Genomic DNA, 18113 nt, shown 5'->3' with positions numbered 1-18113 from the left:
ATGCAACGTTTCAGGGTAAATAACGGTGAAATAAACTTGTTACTTATCAAATTGTGTTTTATTAACACCAACCCCTACCCCAACCCTAAACTTACCATTACAATACTGCAAATACAGTTATCAAATTAATTAAATAAATATTAAATGACGCAATATTGATGTGCGCATGTCCAGTTGCCGTAGCTATATCCCATTCCGTTCTAGTCTTTCTTGTCGAGTTGACTTGCGGGTATCATGGAATTACATGTGATTGGCAGGTCTACAGGGCCCTTTTGTTTCTTTACTATGTAGTAGAATATTAAAAATAATTATTATATAATTTATATATAAATATAAAATTCACTGAAACAGATTACAGTGAAACATTTTTTCCAAGTCCATTGGTTTCCATAGCATGAAGCAGAGGGTAACTAATATTAAATAATTTTTGCAGCTGTGCACTGTATGTGAATTAAATAATTCAATATATCAAAATATTTCATTTTTTATTAAAATGAAAATTACTGTCATAGTTATTCTAGCATGCAGTAATTTTTATAAGAGGTATGTTAATCTATTAAACATAAAATACTTATGTAACATTTGCAGGTATGTGACCCAACAGGATTTAAATAAAAAACTTTTTAAAGCCTACCTCTCTTTTTTTTACAAACCAGGAGATGCAAGTCTGCCATCAGGAAACATATTATTTTCTTCCCTTTAAAGAAGCACCCCCCCCCCCAAAAAAAAAAAAAAAAAACTAGACTAAATGCAAGGAAACTTATAATAAATTGGCAATTACAATTATGACTATAAATAATAAAGTAATTCATATCTATTATTGTAATCAAACACTTCAAACATGACTACAAAACTTGAGTGACAATTTAGTAGCTTTTGGAGTATTATTTGGTATTTATGAGCTTATGCTCACGGACAAGAAACTTAAGATCTCGCAAGGTACACTGTTAAGCAGTTCAAGACCAATGCAAAAAGTTTTTTAAAAAGACAACTGTAAGAGACTAAACACTAAAAGAGACTGGGTACTGTACAAAAACTTTACTGAAGAACAAACAGCAAGAAAAAACACTCAAAAATGAACTGCATTGAAGGGTGCTTGATGAGTCCAGGTGTTTATGGTGACCATGTTGTCATGCTGAAAGCTGGTTGGGATGTGGGGACTTTGGCACAATGTGTTGGAATTCACTCGCAGGCTCCCATGTGTCATCCCAGGTTTTGCCACTGTAAAACATCATAAGTGCACATAATGTTATTAGAACACAGAGCAAAAATCAAGATCACTGTCAGGTTTATGATTAATGTCTGGCATATTTTCATTTTACACAGTTTTATACTTCTATAACGTTACATCTCTTTTTTCTGGTCAAGGTCTGGCAGCTTTATTTACTAGTGTTACTAGTTACTTTTAATATTACAATTTTCCATACAGTTCTTGTACACTGAAAGCAATGTACTTAAAAATTTAGTGATTTCAAATTGTTTCTGATAAACTGAGGGATTAAGTTATATTAGTGGGTTGAGGAAAATCTCCTATTTGTTAGGAGAAAAAACACTCTTGGATCAGTTATAAAGTGGCAACTTCTGACGTGCAGAGGCAGAATAAGTTTAGAAATTTCAACGTTATCATATTGTGTTCCAAGCAGATTTGGCAGTTCTACCAACTCTGGATAAGGGTAGTGATTTGTTTTTGTGAATTGTGGGGACATTTTATAGGCGTAATGTTTTTACACTGTACAAACTGTATATTCTACATTAGCAAACTGTATATTCTGCCTCTATAGCCAGGGGCACACTTAACAACTAGCTGAAACATTCTGAGTTCAACACACAGAGACAGTTTTCTTTGACTAAAGCACATTTAACAAGTAATTTAAATGCGACTGTAAACACTGACTAAACGCAACTGGCTATGAGTTGACACACTTGGGCATGATCAGTCGTAAGTATTAAATTACAGTCATAACAAGCCTTACAATCCTTAAGTGTGTGCCTGGCTTAAACCTACCCATCACAGGAAACTGTCAGCATTTTTTAATAAAAAAAAAAAAAAAAACACTGTTTAGTGTGTCCTCATAAACCATGTTTATATTGTAATACCCATGTCCTTACACACATTTGTGTCCTTGTATACAACCATGTATACAAGAGCGTACACACAAACACACTTTACATACTATAACTCTTTTTTTATGTGAATGGCACCCGCACCAATCCCTTTATTTGTTTTTTCTGTCTGATCCTCAGGATTGCAGATCTAGCTCTTCCCAATGCCTCTAGCTCATCGCTATTTAAATCAGAGTACTGACCGTCGACCTCACACCAGTTTTTCTACAGGCTACCTCAGAGGATTACTTACTGCCAAGATCTGGGAGCTTATAACCAAAAAATCTAAGTTACTTTTTCACATTTATTGACTGACAGCTCTCCTGTCCTAATGTTGAGAGAAATAAAGTGCTAAAGAGGTGTTGTGTGCGCTGTGTTAACATGATGGTTGTTGTAGCTCTCAGTCCTGCAGAGTTTAGCTCCAACCCTCATAAAAACTCACCTGCCTGTAGCTTTCTAGCAACCTTTCAGACCTTGATGATCTTGTTCAGGTGTGTTTGATTGTATTGGGTCATGGAATGGACTAATCCATTGCATTGAAATGGAATTAACTAGGAAATAAAACATGACTTACCACACAGTGCAAGGCAACCAGTGAACTTTCAATTCAGCTTTCCCCTACACAAACACAAACAAACACAAGTAATAATTTAACTTTAACTGTTTAAGCAATCACTGGATATTACCTTTGAAAGGCCAGCACATGGCCTAATAAGACATTTTACCTCATTTATTCGTTCCCCAGTTATTTTATCAAAAAGGAAAACCTTCTGCCTACTACATTTTTGACAACCTGAAATAATGAAAAGACAAGTTTTTTAAGCCACGAATGCCATCATGCTTTATAGCTGAATCACACAAGCCCATATTTATAAATTCACATGTGAGGAGATATGCAGTCTTTTCCATTCGTGTCAAAGTGAATTTGTTCCTGTTTTTGTCAATCAAGCAAAATGTACAGGATTGGTTTCCCAACGCCCTTGGACATTGGCCACTAACACAGAGCTAAATAAATATGTAAATAACAAAATACTGTGAACTGGCTATCAATGATGAAGTCAGCTTTGACTGGGAGCAATTTTATTAATAGTGTGGAGTAAGTTGTACCATGCAAAAAGTTACCTTTTCTTCTGTTCTTTACCAGTGGCACCTCCTGACTCAAAGGCTTGGAAATGGAAGAGGCAGATGGATATGGAGGAGAGACAGGGGTGGTAGAGTTTGACGTGGTAAAGGTGTTTAACCTTCTTTTCCTCTGCCACAGTGGAGGTGGAAGAGGGGAAGAAAGTGAGGGAAGAACAGTTGTAGAAGTAGCAGAGGAAGGAGGACAGAGAGAGGTTGGAGAGAGCGAGCAAGGCACAGGAACAAGATTGAGAACAAATACAGTTTCAGGTTGCTTGGTGACGCGGGGACGCTCTCCGGCTGCTGGGCTGTGGAGGTTGCTAAATTACAAATTTAATATGTACATAGTAACAAAGAAATATACATGTATTCTAAACAAAAACATTACTCTTACCTTTTGTTAAGATAAACTCATAAGCCCTCCGCATCTTCTCCAAAAACACTTTGGTGACAGGAGTGGGGTGCAGATGCGTGATAATATCTGCCACCCACTTATTTGAAGCACTTTTGTCCTGTTTCCCAATAAATAAAATTGGCTTGTATCCGATAGCCTCAAGTTTCAGCACCTGAAATGAACAAAAGCAGTTATTAAACTGCATTAGTTATTAGACACATTAATTAGTTACAGTACACCCACTGATCTATTAGAAACATCAGTACTGTTAAATAAATTTCATTTAATGAAAAACAATGCAAGAAAATGAGCCATAACCCGTTTCATTAAGATTATTTTAGAAGACACATTACTCTTGAACTGTATACAATCGATCATCAATATAAGGTAAGGACAGAGGTACTGCTAGTTTCTGCCATTGCCATCATGACTTACTTAATACTTGACACAGAATACAATTTAGTAACTCTTTAACAAAATGTATAAGTAAAGATGGCTTCTTCCATGTATGAAATAAGATGTATGTAAATATGTTTGTAAAGGCCAGATCATATTAGTATGATATTTAGTATGTCAAAAACATGGCCTTTCGGTTTCACTTCACAATAATGTATGAAATATGAACTTTTTAACTTCAGAATCAATTATACGCCCAGCATTTCTGCTTTTAAGGACAGATTTCCCCCACTGGCTATCCAGTGATGCCACTTTTTCTTTTATTTTGTTTTTGGTGGACAGGCTTCCAAAGCAGACATGACAAGTTTTCCTGCTTGCCTGATTGGGAGTCTGGCAAGAAGGGCAGGGCCTGAATTTGGGCCTTGTCATGACTAGACAAGAAATATACACAAAAACAAACAACAGATGGACAAACTGTTACGATAAAGAGGATTTTTAGGAACTATTAAGAGAACTGGAAGGATGGTCAAATAAAACAAATAAAGATGAAAATAGAGATAAAGATATAGAGAGAGCTAAAAAGAGAGTGACAAGTAAACTACAGCACAGACAGGTAAACAGGACAGACGTGGCTCTTAAAAGTGCCTTTATTGTGTGTGAGTGAGTGAGTGAGTGAGTGAGTGAGTGTGTTTGTCTGTATGTGTGGTCGAGGTTTGGAATAAAGAGCAGGCAAATTTGAAAGACCTGATGAGAGAGAAAAAAAATATATTAATAATTAAACACCTTACACCAGAGGTGTCAAACTCAGTTCCTGAAGGGGCTCAGCCCTGCTCCAGGAAACATACCTTTAACTTTCAAATAAACCTTAAGGACTCGATTAGCTGAGTAAGGTGCATTTAATTAGGGTTGGAACTAAACTCTACAGGGCTGCGACCCTCCGGGAATTGAGTTTGACACCTATGCCTTACACTTTACACCAGTATTCTTCATTAGTGTTACCAGATTTAACAGTTTTTCCACCCATTTGGTTGATTTTGGGTTGCACCATGTGTGAATAAATGGGCTTGGGAAGGTGGAATTTTGTTATTTTAATACAAAAGAAAGAAATAGAAAAATTGCAATGTTCAACATAGCCTCCTATATAACCTCTGAAAGAACATTTAAATTATTTATTCTATAGTGAGAAATTGTGCTGAGACACAAAACTGTTGTTGTTATGAATTTGTTTCTACTGATTATTATAGATAATATTTAGGCATTTATTATCAAATTATCCGTGGATTTTAAACAATTACTGGCCTGACCATTTATAATGTTAGCTAAAATGGCTTAATAGTTTGAGCTATATAAAATAGGTAACTGGAAACACATCAGTACTGAAAATCTTGTATTCCCCATGATTGCACCTTCATGATTATATGCGAAAAAAATTAACTTTGAATTTAATTAGCTAACTTTGCTAGCCTACTGCACATGTGGTGCAGCAAGTAATTTAAATATATATATATATTTAATTTTCTATCATTAACCGTCCTAATAAATTGCTGCCTTACACGTCTAAAAGTTCTAAACACAACTTGTCCTGATTCTACAGTTTTATTGTGTAAATTTAAGAATAGTCTCGATCTCTTTTAATTAATTTCTACTTACCGAGTGGAAAGGGAAAAACGCAATGAACCTCGGGATCACGATCGCGCCATACAATGACGTCAGAGTTATTAATTTAGAGGATATTTAATAAATAAATAAATAAACAAGACATTGATAAATCGAACACAAGCATATGTGCATTTATTTATCAATACCAGACTCCTATAAAAATAAAAATAAACACTATCCAGCATGCATCACCTATAATTAGTCACTTACCCTGTGACCTGGCAGAAAACGCTTAAACTGCTTACTGCACGCACCGCGGAGCGTTGTTAAACTCACCGCTGAATACTGTTTTACCTGCAGTTGTGTTGTTTTGGTTAAACTCACATCTGGAGGCTATTCTACCTGCAGTAGAGCGTTGTTAAACTCACCGCTGAATAGTGTTTTACCTGCAGTTGAGCGTTGTTTTGGTTAAACTCACATCTGGATGCTGTTCTACCTGCAGTAGAGCGTTGTTAAACTCACCGCTGAATAGTGTTTTACCTGCAGTTGAGCGTTGTTTTGGTTAAACTCACATCTGGAGGCTATTCTACCTGCAGTAGAGCGTTGTTAAACTCACCGCTGAATGCTGTTAAACAGCACGACGAACGCTCCCCCTATTTCTCAGAGGGCGCTTTGATATCAGACTGCGAGGGATTTCTTAACATTAAAACCTAGTTGTGTGGCCAGATAAAGATGATATGGGGGGCACCATTTAACCAGCCTCAGCATAGATCATTTATTGTAGCCTATTCCTATCTATTCGTATTTATTGTAGTCTAGATCCATCCACAGGCAACTTTTTTTTTTTTTTTTTTTTCATCCACAGCAAACAAAGGGCTGCGCGTGCTTACCCAAAACGTCAAATTTCGGCAACTCAGGCTCGGGTTCAGGGTTCCATAGAAGTCAATTGGACTGCCCTGCTCGTTGAAAAATAAAGCCAAAGGGATACCCAGTGCGTTAAAATGTGACGCCAAGGGGTCCTGACCAAGCGTCCATATGTGACGAGTTGGGAGTGAGACCGTGTTGATTTAAAAGTAACTCTTTTAATGGTTTGAAAGCTATTGTTTTGTTAGGACTACTTGTAACTTTTTAAGCAAGTATATCATGAACTCAAAAGGTACTAGTGATTTTTAAATGTACATTTCTGTTCAGAATACTAATAATATGTTGAATATTAATGAACCGTCTTGGCTATGGTGACCGGGAGCCGTTTCTTAATAAACCTTCTTGTCTGTGAAACGTCATCATTTATTGTCCAAGTACTGTTCATCCCCAGGTTAAAATATACATTTTTTGGAAGGTTTGCCCTGGTAAAATTCACATTTTAGGGGCTAAACATCACGTTATTGGTATTGGAGTTGCTTCAAACCGCGGACATGAAAAACAACCGCAGACTTGGCAACACTGGTTCAGGTGGAGCGGCAGTTACTACACAGAGCCGTAGTCTACCAACAACTAACACAAAATCATTTTCAAAATTGACAAAGAATCGGCAACGATTTTAACATCGATTTTGTGATGATTGTCAGTGAATTACGGCTCGGTGTAGTAAATGCCAACCGGTGTTGCCAAGTCTGCGATTGTTATTTTGCACAGCCCTACTGTGTCTCATAGGTTTTCAAGAGTGATCAGTGCTTTTTGGCTACTTGTATTAAGCTATGCATGCTATAAATACACAATGCTGTTTTGTTCATAATTGCTAATAATTTTTTTCTAATAGAGCTGTCGAGATTAACAAATCGTGGAAATGTTGATTATAGAATTTTTTTTATCCTTTCCCATCACATGAAAGGATGCAGAGATGAGCACTGAGTAGACAGAGTCTGTTCAATTATGGAGTTTTGGTGCCAAAACCCGGGAAAAGGAGGGATGCGCTGCTGAAGATCCCTGTTGTGGTAAATCCACGGTGCTAACGAGCAGGCGAGGGAGTGTGCCACAATGGACGCTCAAGGCGGTGGGCTGGAGTGAGTTGCCGGGGATGGGCAAGCTCGCTGTCTGTGAGGAAGCGGAGTAATCTCCGCTGTTCGCCAAGGGGCCGGAGCCTGCTGCCGTCCGCCTGAATGGGGAGGAGCAGGGAACGGGGGACTCCTGCCGGCTGCCCAAAACCTGAGGAGCTGTCGCCGTCCTCCAGGCAGCGGTGGAGTGTCGTGCCATCCCCCAAGGGCCGTCCAGTGCCACCGCCAGGCACCACGGAGGAGATCACCCAGCTGGTGGACGGCCGAGCAGCAGTGCTTCTGGGAACCAGAACCCCCTCTCTCGTATCTGTCGCTCCTCATCTCCTGTTCTCTCGCCTCGTCTGTCCTGCCCCCAGGTTCCCGCAGGACACCCTGAGTGGTCCCCCCGGAGGGAGGGGGGGGTAGATTGAGAAATGAGCGACACCTGCTCAACCCACTGGTATCGAGTCCCACGGAGGAGATGGAAGGATATAAAACAGGAGCGATGACAGTGAAGGACGAAAGAGGACCAGGCCTGGGCTTTATTTGGTGATTTGATTTTGTTTGTGCGCGGTAGTCGTCTGTGAGGACTGTTTTGTCTGTATTTGATGATTAAAGCTTCAGTTTGATTGTCTGCTGATTCCCGCCTCCTTCTTCCCATAATTATGGAGTTATTATTGTTACACTACATTATTTGATGGTCCCGCCGTGGATGGTTTTGATGAAAATTATTGGGATGGTCACTGATACTAGTAGTACAGTAGAACATTTAGATGATGAGAATGAAACTTCATGATGTTTCACTTAATTATACATTTAGTCAGGAATTATAGTTTGGAAAGAAACGTCTAACTAGTAAAATGTGTACACATTATGTGACAACTAATCCAATTAGATTAAGAACAAAAAAGACTTACTCATGTTTTTGATCTCTGCTGGATCAAGCCACAACTCAAATCCAGAGGTTATACTTAGCATATCTTTTTGGGGTGAATTATGTTGTATTCCTCTTAAAAAAACTTGAACTTGTCTTTGTGTACTGTAGTACGGGCGTTTAAATGCTGCAAGCTTCACATGAACGATTATAATATCAATACTGCATTCAGCGCAAGGGCATGGTCACTTGGATATAATAAAGGGAGACGTGAAAGATGGACATTACTTTATCACAGAATATTTGTTTTACGAGAACGAGTCTTGGACAAGACGGATCTGACCCTTCTCCAAGTGCATTTAGCGCGTTGAATAAACCAGTGATGGACGGAACCCTAGAGTCAGCCTCTTACGAGGAGAAGAGCAGAGGTTGATAACCGAGACAGCACTCAAAAGGGGATAAACCTGTAGCAGAGGACGGGGCGGAATGGTGAGCTCTGCCCAGGGAAGCTGCTCTGAACAGGTGGCGGGATTAGGGAAGGCAAGACTACGGATTAGACGTCCGATTATCTGGTTGGCTCGTTCAGCCTGACCGTTGGTTTGTGGGTGAAAACAAGAGGAGAGACTGTAAGTATCACGGAGCTCCCCTGAGAGGGAGGAAGCCCCGTGATAAAATCCATGGCGATGTGTGAGCAAGGGTGCGACGATATCGGAAGTGGGCGAAGGAGCCTCGCTGGGGGAGAATTACCAGCCTTAGTCTGGGCACAGACAGAACATGAAGTGATGAAACGGCGTATGTCGCGCTCACGAGAGGGCCACCAGAACTTCTGACGGATAGTGGCAATGGTGCCCCTAACACCGGGATGGGCAAACAATTTGGAGGAGTGGCCCCATTGGAGGACGGCGAGACGGGCGGATATTGGAACGAATAAAAGGCCCTTTGGACAAAGACGGGGAGTGACGGAGTGGGCCAGAGAGCGTTTGACTACTTGTTCAATTCCCCAGACAGCTGCACCCACCACCCTGCTCTGAGGGAGGATCCTCTCCTCCGTGGGGACGACCTCTGGCAAAGTAAACAGTCGTGAAAGCGCATCTGGCTTAAGGTTCTTAGAACCGGGGCGGTAAGAGATTGAAAAGTCAAAACGAGTGAAAATAAGAGCCCAGCGAGCCTGTTGAGCGTTGAGTCGCTTAGCGTAATGGATATATTGTAAATTTCTATGATCTGTCCTGACAATGAACGGGACAGGTGCACCCTCGAGCCAGTGACGCCACTCTCCTAAGGCTAGACGGATAGCCAATAGCTTGCAATTGCTGACATCATAGTTGCGCGAAATAAGCGCAGGGGTGAATCTTCTCATCAGAGGATGAGCGCTGGGAGAGGACGGCTCCCACGCCCACCTCCGACGCGTCTACCTCCACAATGAACTGTCTGGATACGTCGGGAGTCTTTAGTATAGGCGCAGATGTAAAAAGGGACTTTAGGTGATTGAAAGCGGCTTGAGCCTCCTCTGTCCAGAGAAAACAGATTCTGACAGACGTGAGGGCAGTAAGTGGGGCAGCGATCATACTATAGTTACGGATAAACCGACGGTAAAAATCTGCTAAGCCCAAAAAACGTTGAAGCGCAACGTGCGAATCAGGAACCGGTTTAACGGAAACAGGTCAATTTAAATTAAAACAATTCAATTTATGCATTTAGCAGATGCTTTTATCCAAAGCGACTTACAGTGCATTCAGGCTATCAATTTTTACATATCATGTGTTCCCGGGGAATCAAACCCCCAACCTTGCGCTTGCTTGCTTGCTAAGGCAGTGCTCTACCAGTTGAGCTACAGGAACAAAATTTAGCTCAAAGGGAATCATTTCACTGTTTCACGGCTGGTCACTGAGACGCCCTGCGATACAGTGAACGAGCCATTTAACATCAAATCTGCGCTGGATATTAATATCCAAACTATAGTGAAACACTATCAATTAGCACAGTAACAAGATCGACAGTTTAAGACATTAAATTGTAAGCACAAAACACAATATACTTCTCTTTTCAATATGAATAAGGCTTTATTAGATAAATCAAAGACATATAAACTAATCTAACACATAAACACACGCACTCACACATTCACACAAGTTGCAGGAAGATCGAAAGTTAGGAAAAGATGAGTTTAAGAGAATGGAAATATGGAATCCCAAGTTTACAGCAATACGTAAAATTGTATAGACATGAACAACCATCAATCACGTAATTAGCCCTCGCATTGAGTTCCTCAATGGGGTTAAAATTATATTAGATACACCAGCACAACAAATATCTGGGGATACGTTGCCTTCGTTTCCTGTGAAAGGGACTCCCATTGAAAGGGGTATCCCGGTGTCGCTGATTGGATGGGAGTTCAGTAGTGGCTGAAGTGAAGTCTTGGGAAGCCCGTGGTTGTTGGGCGTTGGCTGAAGGTACAGAGTCGTGTATGAATAATAAATTATCGAGAAGCCGTTGAATTACCCGACGAACGTGCTGAGTATGGATTTGGAGTGACAGGGAGAAAATTTAAATATCATTGAGATAGAACATCGTTAATTAACGCTTGGAACACGGCGGGAGCGTTGACTAACCCGAAGGGAAGAACACGATATTCAAAGTGCCCTAAGGGTGTGTTAAACGCCGTCTTCCATTCGTCCCCCTCCTTTATGCGGATAAGACAATAAGCATTACGGAGATCTAACTTAGAGAAAATCTTGGCCCCCTGCAGGATTTCGAAAGCGGATGACATGAGTGGCAAGGGATAACGGTTCTTGACCGTGATGTCATTCAGCCCTTGATAATCTATACAGGGGCGTAAGGAACCGTCCTTCTTCTTTACAAAGAAAAAACCTGCACCGGCAGGAGAGGAGGAGGGGACGATGGTACCTGCGTCAAATGAATCGGATAAATACTTCTGTAGGGCCTCGCGCTCGAGGGCAGAAAGAGAATAAAGTCTCCCATGAGGGGGAGAGGTACCCGGCAGAAGGTCGATACTGCAGTCATAGGGTCGATGGGGAGGAAGAGAAGTGGCCCTGGAATGACTGAAAACCGCTCGCAGATCATGGTACTCCTCCGGGGCCCCAGACAAATCACCTGGATCCTCCTGAAAAACAGAGACAGAGGAGACAGGGGGAACAGCAGACATTTAACATTTAGCATGACAAGACAAAGTCCAGGAAAGAAGCCTCTAGACCAGTTTATCTGTGGATTATGTTCAACTAACCAAGGATGGCCTAAAACTACTGGCCTATATGGAGAATGAAAAACAAAAAATGAAATACTCTCTTGATGATTTCCAGAGACGGTGAGACTCACCGGGGCTGTGACAAAATGCACTCTAGAGAGGATACTACCATCAACGACGTGGACCGGTGTAGAGTCCCCGCGTGCTATGAAAGGAATTCCCTGTTCCCGAGCCCAGGTCTCATCCACAAAGTTCCCTTCGGCTCCTGAGTCAACCAAGGCTGTGCAAGAGGCGGAAGAACCCGGCCAGCTGAGGAGAACAGTGAAGGTGGTGCATGTGCGTGATGGAGGGTCTAGGGTTGACGAAAGAAAGGGTTACTGGTGAGCCCTGGCTTTTACCAGACAGGTGGAGACCAGGTGAAAAGCAGAACCGCAGTACATGCAGAGGCGGGCCATAATGCGGCGTTGGCGTTCAGCAGCGGAGATTCGAAGTCCTCCCTACTGCATGGGCTCGGAGTCAACGTTGGGGGGCGATGAAGAGGCGAAGGAGTGAGATCTCTCCTGACAACGGCTGCGGCGGCGCACGTCAAAGCACTTCTCCAATCGGATGGCCAAGTCGATCAGAGGGTCCAGACGGGTTTGGGACCTCACAAGCTAGGATCTCATCCTTGATATCAGCACGTAGCACCTCGAGGAAGCGGGCTACCAGGGCGAATTCGTTCCAATCGCAGGAAGTGGATAATGTGCGAAACTCACACTGTTTTGTCTTTATTTGATGACTAAAGCTTCAGTTTGATTGTCTGCTGGTTCTCACCTGACAGTTAAAGGCAGTTCATCATTGAATTCAGTTATGTCATCTCTGTTCAGTTTAAATAGTGTCTGTGCATTTATTTGCAATCAAGTTAATGATAATGACATATCCTAATGACAATGAGGAATTAATAATAGTCAAAAGAGGACCTATAACTTCTGGAAGCATCTCTTTTAGGAGCTTAGATGGTATAGGGTCTAACATACATGTTGTAGGTTTAGATGATTTAACAAGTTTGTACAATTCTTCCTCTCCTATAGTAGAGAATGAGTGGAACTGTTCCTCAGGGGATCTATAGTGCACTGTCTGATGTGATACTGTAGCTGATGGCTGAATGGTTACAATTTTATCTCTAATAGTATCGATTTTAGAAGTAAAGTAGTTCATAAAGTCATTACTGGTGTGGTGTTGGGAAATGTCAACACTTGTTGAGGCTCTATTTTTCGTTAATTTTGCCACTGTATTGAATAAATACCTGGGGTTATGTTTGTTTTCTTCTAAAAGAGAAGAAAAGTAATCAGATCTAGCAGTTTTTAATGCTTTTCTGTAGGATATGTTACTTTCCCGCCAAGCAATATGAAATACCTCTAGTTTTGTTTTCCTTCAGCTGCACTCCTTTTTTTCGGCTGCTCTCTTTAGGGTGCGAGTATGCTCATGTGACAGTATTAAATCTAGAGTATGATTTCGACAATGAGTAGGTCCTGAAACATGTTGTCTAACACCAATAGAGTTCAGAATGTCTATAAATGCTGATCCCAATGCATCTTTTTCATTAACAACATGGATATTAAAATCACCCACTATTAAAACTTTATCTGCAGCCAGAACTAACTCGGATGTAAAATCACCAAACTCTTTAATAAAGTCCGTATGGTGGCCTGGTGGCCTGTATATGTCACAGTGTGTCTGGTCTGTGTATCACTGGGTGTCCAATAGAGGTCTCACTTCCCCTTATCGTCACTGTTCAATGTTTTCAGCTGTTTTTACTTACATCGTTTGCACTTGTCTTTAAATACCTGGGTTGTTTCTGTCCTTGTTACGGAGTCCTTGTCTAATGTCTTTGCATCTTACAGGACCGTCAACTCTTGCCCTTGTCTTGCCTTGCCTTGCTCTGTGTCCATGTCTTGTTTATGTTTTGTGTTGGATATTCTGGTTTTGACCCTGCCTGGACTGTTTACCCCTTCGGATTTGCCCTATAATAAACTGCTTACCTGCAATTGGATCTCTCCGTTTTCTGTGTCGCCGCAGGTGACAGAAGGACTCCGTCCGCTACGAGATCCAGCGGTATGCGGATTCACGCTTCTTTCCCAGCCATCGAGTGGGAGAGAGGTGGTCGCTTTGAGGGGACCCGTCTGGTCGTGTTTCGCGGGACCAGGGGAGGTCGTCGAGGAGGAGGTGGGCGAGAGGAAGCACAGCACAAGATGGCCGCCGACCCAGCGCCGCTGTGGTGCAGGTCTGCCCCAAAAGCTCGTCCAATTGTCTATGAAACCTATGTTATACTGTGGGCACCACTTAGACATTAAGGAGAAGCTACAGAGTTTTCACCTGCCAAGATAGATTAAGAGGTAAAGGAATGGGGAGATAACAGACTGCTAAGTGACTCTGTATTATAGGAGTAAAGAATCGAGTAAGCAAGGTAGTAATATGGTTATGGACATCAGTGACTTAATGATATTTGTGCCAATGGACAATGTTGAATGCTCTCAATGTGTGAGTATCGTTAAAATTTAGGCTACTTGTGGTCTATTAAGTCGATTTCAACTTTCCCACTGAGACTGTTATTTTATACTAATATCCCCCTTCATGTTGATGTAGCAATATGAAGGGTTATCCTAAGCCTTCAATAATAAATAATTGACCGGCAAATGTGCCATATTGTTTTGTGTGTGTTTATACAGTAAGTGCGTAAAGTACATCCTTTACTGTTCCCCCCATATTACGAAGTGTTTATTACTTCAAAAATGGAAGTCTAGATTTGTTTTTTGGTTTGTTTATCTTTTTTGTTCTGTGATGTTCTAATTTCGTTCTACAGTTTGAATACAGTTCTGGTTTGGTCACCAATAACATGTTTTAAAAACAGTGTTTTGTTAGGGTTTAAATGCAATGTCAGGAATATAGGGGGATTACCTTTAATGTAAATGGTCTACACAATCCAATTAAGAGAAGCAAGGCTATAGCAAAGATGAGAAGGGAAAAGTTGCATATCATATTTTGGCAAGAAACTCATTTCAACAGTGCAGAACATGAAGTAAAAAAAACTAGGGCTTAAGAAGGTATTTTATGCATCCTATAAGAAAGTGAAAATAAGAGGGGTAGCAATACTAATTTCTAATAATGTGAAATTTCAAGTGGTTTCTGAATTCACTGATAGAGAGGTTTGTTATGTTTTAGTTAAGGGATTTCTAGATCAGAAAGAAGTTACACTAGTTAATGTGTATATAGCCCCCTGAGCAGGACAATTCCTGTATTAGAAAAATGTTCAGTTATTTGGCTCTGAAGCTTCTGGGTTTCTAATATGCGGAGGAGACTGGTACACCCAAATACAGCCTAAACTTGATTCCTCAAATGCACTGAAGAAGTTAACATCTAGAGCCAGGTTAACTAAAAAACTTGTGATGGAAATGGGACTGGTTGATGTGTAGAGGGATTTCCATGCAACTGATAAACTATTCACATTCTACTCAGCAAGACAAAATGTTTATTCAAGAATCGATTACTTCTTTATTAGTAAATCAGATAGACACAGAATTATAGAATGCAATATAGGAGTTAGAGATATCTCTGATCATTCACCTGTCTACTTGACTCTGCGTTTAGATAATAAAAATAAGGATATTTAGTTGCGACTTAATACAAGCATTTTGAATGATAGTACATGTAAGGAATACATCCAGAAAAAACTGTCAGATTATATGGATAACAACAATAATGGAGAAGTATCGCCAAGTGTCCTAAGGGATGCTTTAAACTCAGTGATCAGGGGAAGGCTCATAGCTCTGACATCTTATATAAAAAAGGAAAGATGTAAAAGGTTGCTGGATTTGCAAGAAATTTTAAAAAACCTGTTGAAAGAAAGAAATCATATATTATATATTAAATCAAATAAATAATGTTAAAAAGGAAATAACTAAATTATATGAAGAAGAATTATAGAAAAAGCTTTATAAAAATTTAAATTTGTTATGCAGAGATATTATGAAAATGGCCCTAAGGCTCTTAAGTTTTTGGCATGGAGGATAAGGAAGCAAGTCTGAGAGTACAATATATGAAATTAGGGATCCCAAGACCAAAACTTTTTTGCAATAAGCAAGAACATATTAATAATATTTTTTTTTTAATTACTATAAAAATGTATATGAGGAACCAAATACAACCAGCTCACTGGAAATAAATTCATTTGTAGAATCACTTGACTTACCTTCCATAAGGGAAGTATAAAATAAAGCCCTAATGGCAGAGATCACAAAGGAAGAAATAGGGAAAGCAATTTCTAGATTAAAAGTTAATAAAGCGCCAGGTACAGATGGATTTCCAACCGAGTGGTATTAAGTCTTTTAAAGATCAATTAGTCCCTATACTATTTGATAGTTTTAACTATAGACTTAAAGGTGGTCTACTGGGCTCCCTGTTGTGCTACCTTCACGGATTTCAGTCAAGAGATGGCCAAATCGCTCAGCTCAGGGAGACGAGGCGGCGGCTCAGTTATTGCTGGACGCTGGACTTGCCCTTGTGGACTCAGGGGCTGAGGGGAACTTCCTCGATGCTGCTTCTGCTCAACGTTGGAGAATACCGCTTATTCCTTTGGTTAGCCCCGTATCAGCATGGTCATTAGCTGGCCGTCCCCTTACCACCATCACTCGTATGGTGATGCGAGCTGATTGAACTATTTATTATTGATTCCCCTAAGGCTCCTTTAATTCTGGGACACCCGTGGTTACATAAACACAATCCACACATTGACTGGGTCAGCAATTCAGTTTTAGCCTGGAGTCTGTCTTGTCACGTGTCGTGTCTGGGTACTGTTTTTCGTCCTGTCTCTGTGTCTTGTGTTCCTCAGGAGGATCCCTCTGACCTGTCCGGTGTTCCTGCGGAGTACCATGATCTTCGGGCGGTCTTCAGTAAGGCCCGGGCCACCTCGCTACCCCTGCATCGCCCCTACGACTGTGCCATTGATCTTCTCCTGGGCTCTTCTCCGCCTAAGGGTCATTTATATTCCCTTTCAGGTCCTGAGAGAGAGGGTCTGGCTTTCTACCAAGGATCTGCCTCTCCGGGTGCCTTCTCGTAAGCTGGCACCCAGATTCATTGGGCCATTCCATAGTCCGGTGTCGATCAGGCTCAAGCTCCCTCCAACTTTTGGTCGGGTTCACCCGGTGTTTCATGTTTCTAGGGTCAAACCGGTGTTCTCTTCCCCCCTTAATCCTGCTTGTAGTCGGCCCACCCCCCCGCCCCCTCGTCTTGTGGATGGATCTCCTACCTATACGGTTAAGAGATTACTCGATGAGCGACGCCGCGGCAGGGGGTTTCAGTATCTTGTGGACTGGGAGGGGTATGGTCCAGAGGAGAGGTGCTGGGTGCCGTCCCGGGACATTCTGGACCGCTCGTTGATTGAGGACTTCCGGCGGCATCGAGGTAGGCCCCTTCCTAGAGCGTCAGGTGATGCTCCTGGGAGGGGGGGTACTGTCGGGTCTCGGGGCTAATCACCTGCCTTTTTGGTGTGTGTGTGTATTTGTGTGTGTTTGGATCGCTTGTCAGCTCACCGCGTCTACCTGTTTGAGTTTTCCCCACCCTCCTTGTTTCCCTGTTGTGAACCTTAATTGCTCGCCACCTGTTCTCTATGTTCTTCTAATTTTTTTCCCTTTATCATTCCCTGTGTTTCTCTGTCTATTGTCAGACTGTTGTTACTCGTACCAATAGCTCCGATCTTCTAGCTGTTCTTGGCACTCACCTTGTCGTGTCTTGTCCTCAGGCTCCAGTGTGTTTAGCTGATTTCTCTGCCCCCTGTTCTTACAAGCGCAGAGCTCTTGGAAGCTTCCAGTTGTCATCCCTCCAGTCTCAGCGGTCATACGAATTACTGTGGAACGTTACTCATTGGTTTTGATTCATCTGTTTCGACTATTCATCCTGTCACTACGAGTAAACCTGTGAACGTGACTCATCTGCTCTGCCTCCTCTGCTTTAAATAAAGCTTTGTGTAAACCCGCATCTGAATCCTGCCCATTTCTCCTGACAGTCTACCACCAAGAACATGAGCACCAAGAGCGAGGCAATAATTTCAGTCATTCCTAAAGAGGGTAAAGACAAAAAGGAGTGTAGTGCATTTAGGTAAATTTCTGAACTAAATATGGATTATAAATTCTATGCATCAATATTAGCTAAAATACTGGAAGACATAATACCAGAATTAATAGATTCAGACCAGACAGGATTTGTATGCAACAGACAGATACAGGATAATATTAGGTGGGTGTTACATGTACAGTAATTGATCATGTCACTAAAGAAAACATCAGAGCAGTAGTAATTAGTTTAGATGCTCAAAAGGCATTTGACTCGGTTCGCTGGGAGTACCTTTACTTAGCATTGAGAAGATTTGGTTTTAAAGATGAGTTCATTAGATGCATTAAAACTCTGTATTCATCACCA

At 41.3% G+C, this 18113-nt stretch overlaps 1 protein-coding gene across 2 annotated transcripts; it reads right to left on the bottom strand.

Annotated features, from left to right (window-relative positions):
• Nucleotides 1–1023: 1023 nt before the first annotated feature.
• On the bottom strand, nucleotides 1024–5064 carry LOC113066470 (uncharacterized). Of its 2 annotated transcripts, none has more exons than XR_003279175.1 (5): nucleotides 3617–5063; nucleotides 3226–3542; nucleotides 2829–2896; nucleotides 2678–2721; nucleotides 1024–1221 (listed from the first exon to the last, which is right to left on the bottom strand). XR_003279175.1 is itself a non-coding variant. In XM_026238352.1 (5 exons), exons 1-5 carry the CDS (start codon nucleotides 3819–3821, stop codon nucleotides 1131–1133), a joined length of 708 nt encoding a protein of 235 aa, XP_026094137.1. In that variant the 5' UTR covers nucleotides 3822–5064; the 3' UTR covers nucleotides 1024–1130. The 2 variants fall into 2 exon arrangements, 1 of the variants encoding a protein (XP_026094137.1); XM_026238352.1 differs by having other exon boundaries at nucleotides 3226–3525; nucleotides 3617–5064.
• Nucleotides 5065–18113: the final 13049 nt, after the last annotated feature.

Source organism: Carassius auratus, chromosome 50, assembly GCF_003368295.1.
Source record: "Carassius auratus strain Wakin chromosome 50, ASM336829v1, whole genome shotgun sequence".
Taxonomy (NCBI): Eukaryota; Metazoa; Chordata; class Actinopteri; order Cypriniformes; family Cyprinidae; genus Carassius; species Carassius auratus.
This window is presented reverse-complemented; position numbering and strand designations above follow the sequence as displayed.

Bases quoted from the DNA above. Each gene is read 5' to 3' on its own strand.
- LOC113066470 (XM_026238352.1), bottom strand. From the start codon at position 3,821: ATGCAGTTTAATAACTGCTTTTGTTCATTTCAGGTGCTGAAACTTGAG. The intron at 2,722-2,828 runs GTAAAATGTCTT...GTGTTTGTGTAG, and splicing joins CTGGGGAACGAATAAATGAG to GGGAAAGCTGAATTGAAAGT. The intron at 1,222-2,677 runs GTAAGTCATGTT...GATGTTTTACAG, and splicing joins TGGTTGCCTTGCACTGTGTG to TGGCAAAACCTGGGATGACA.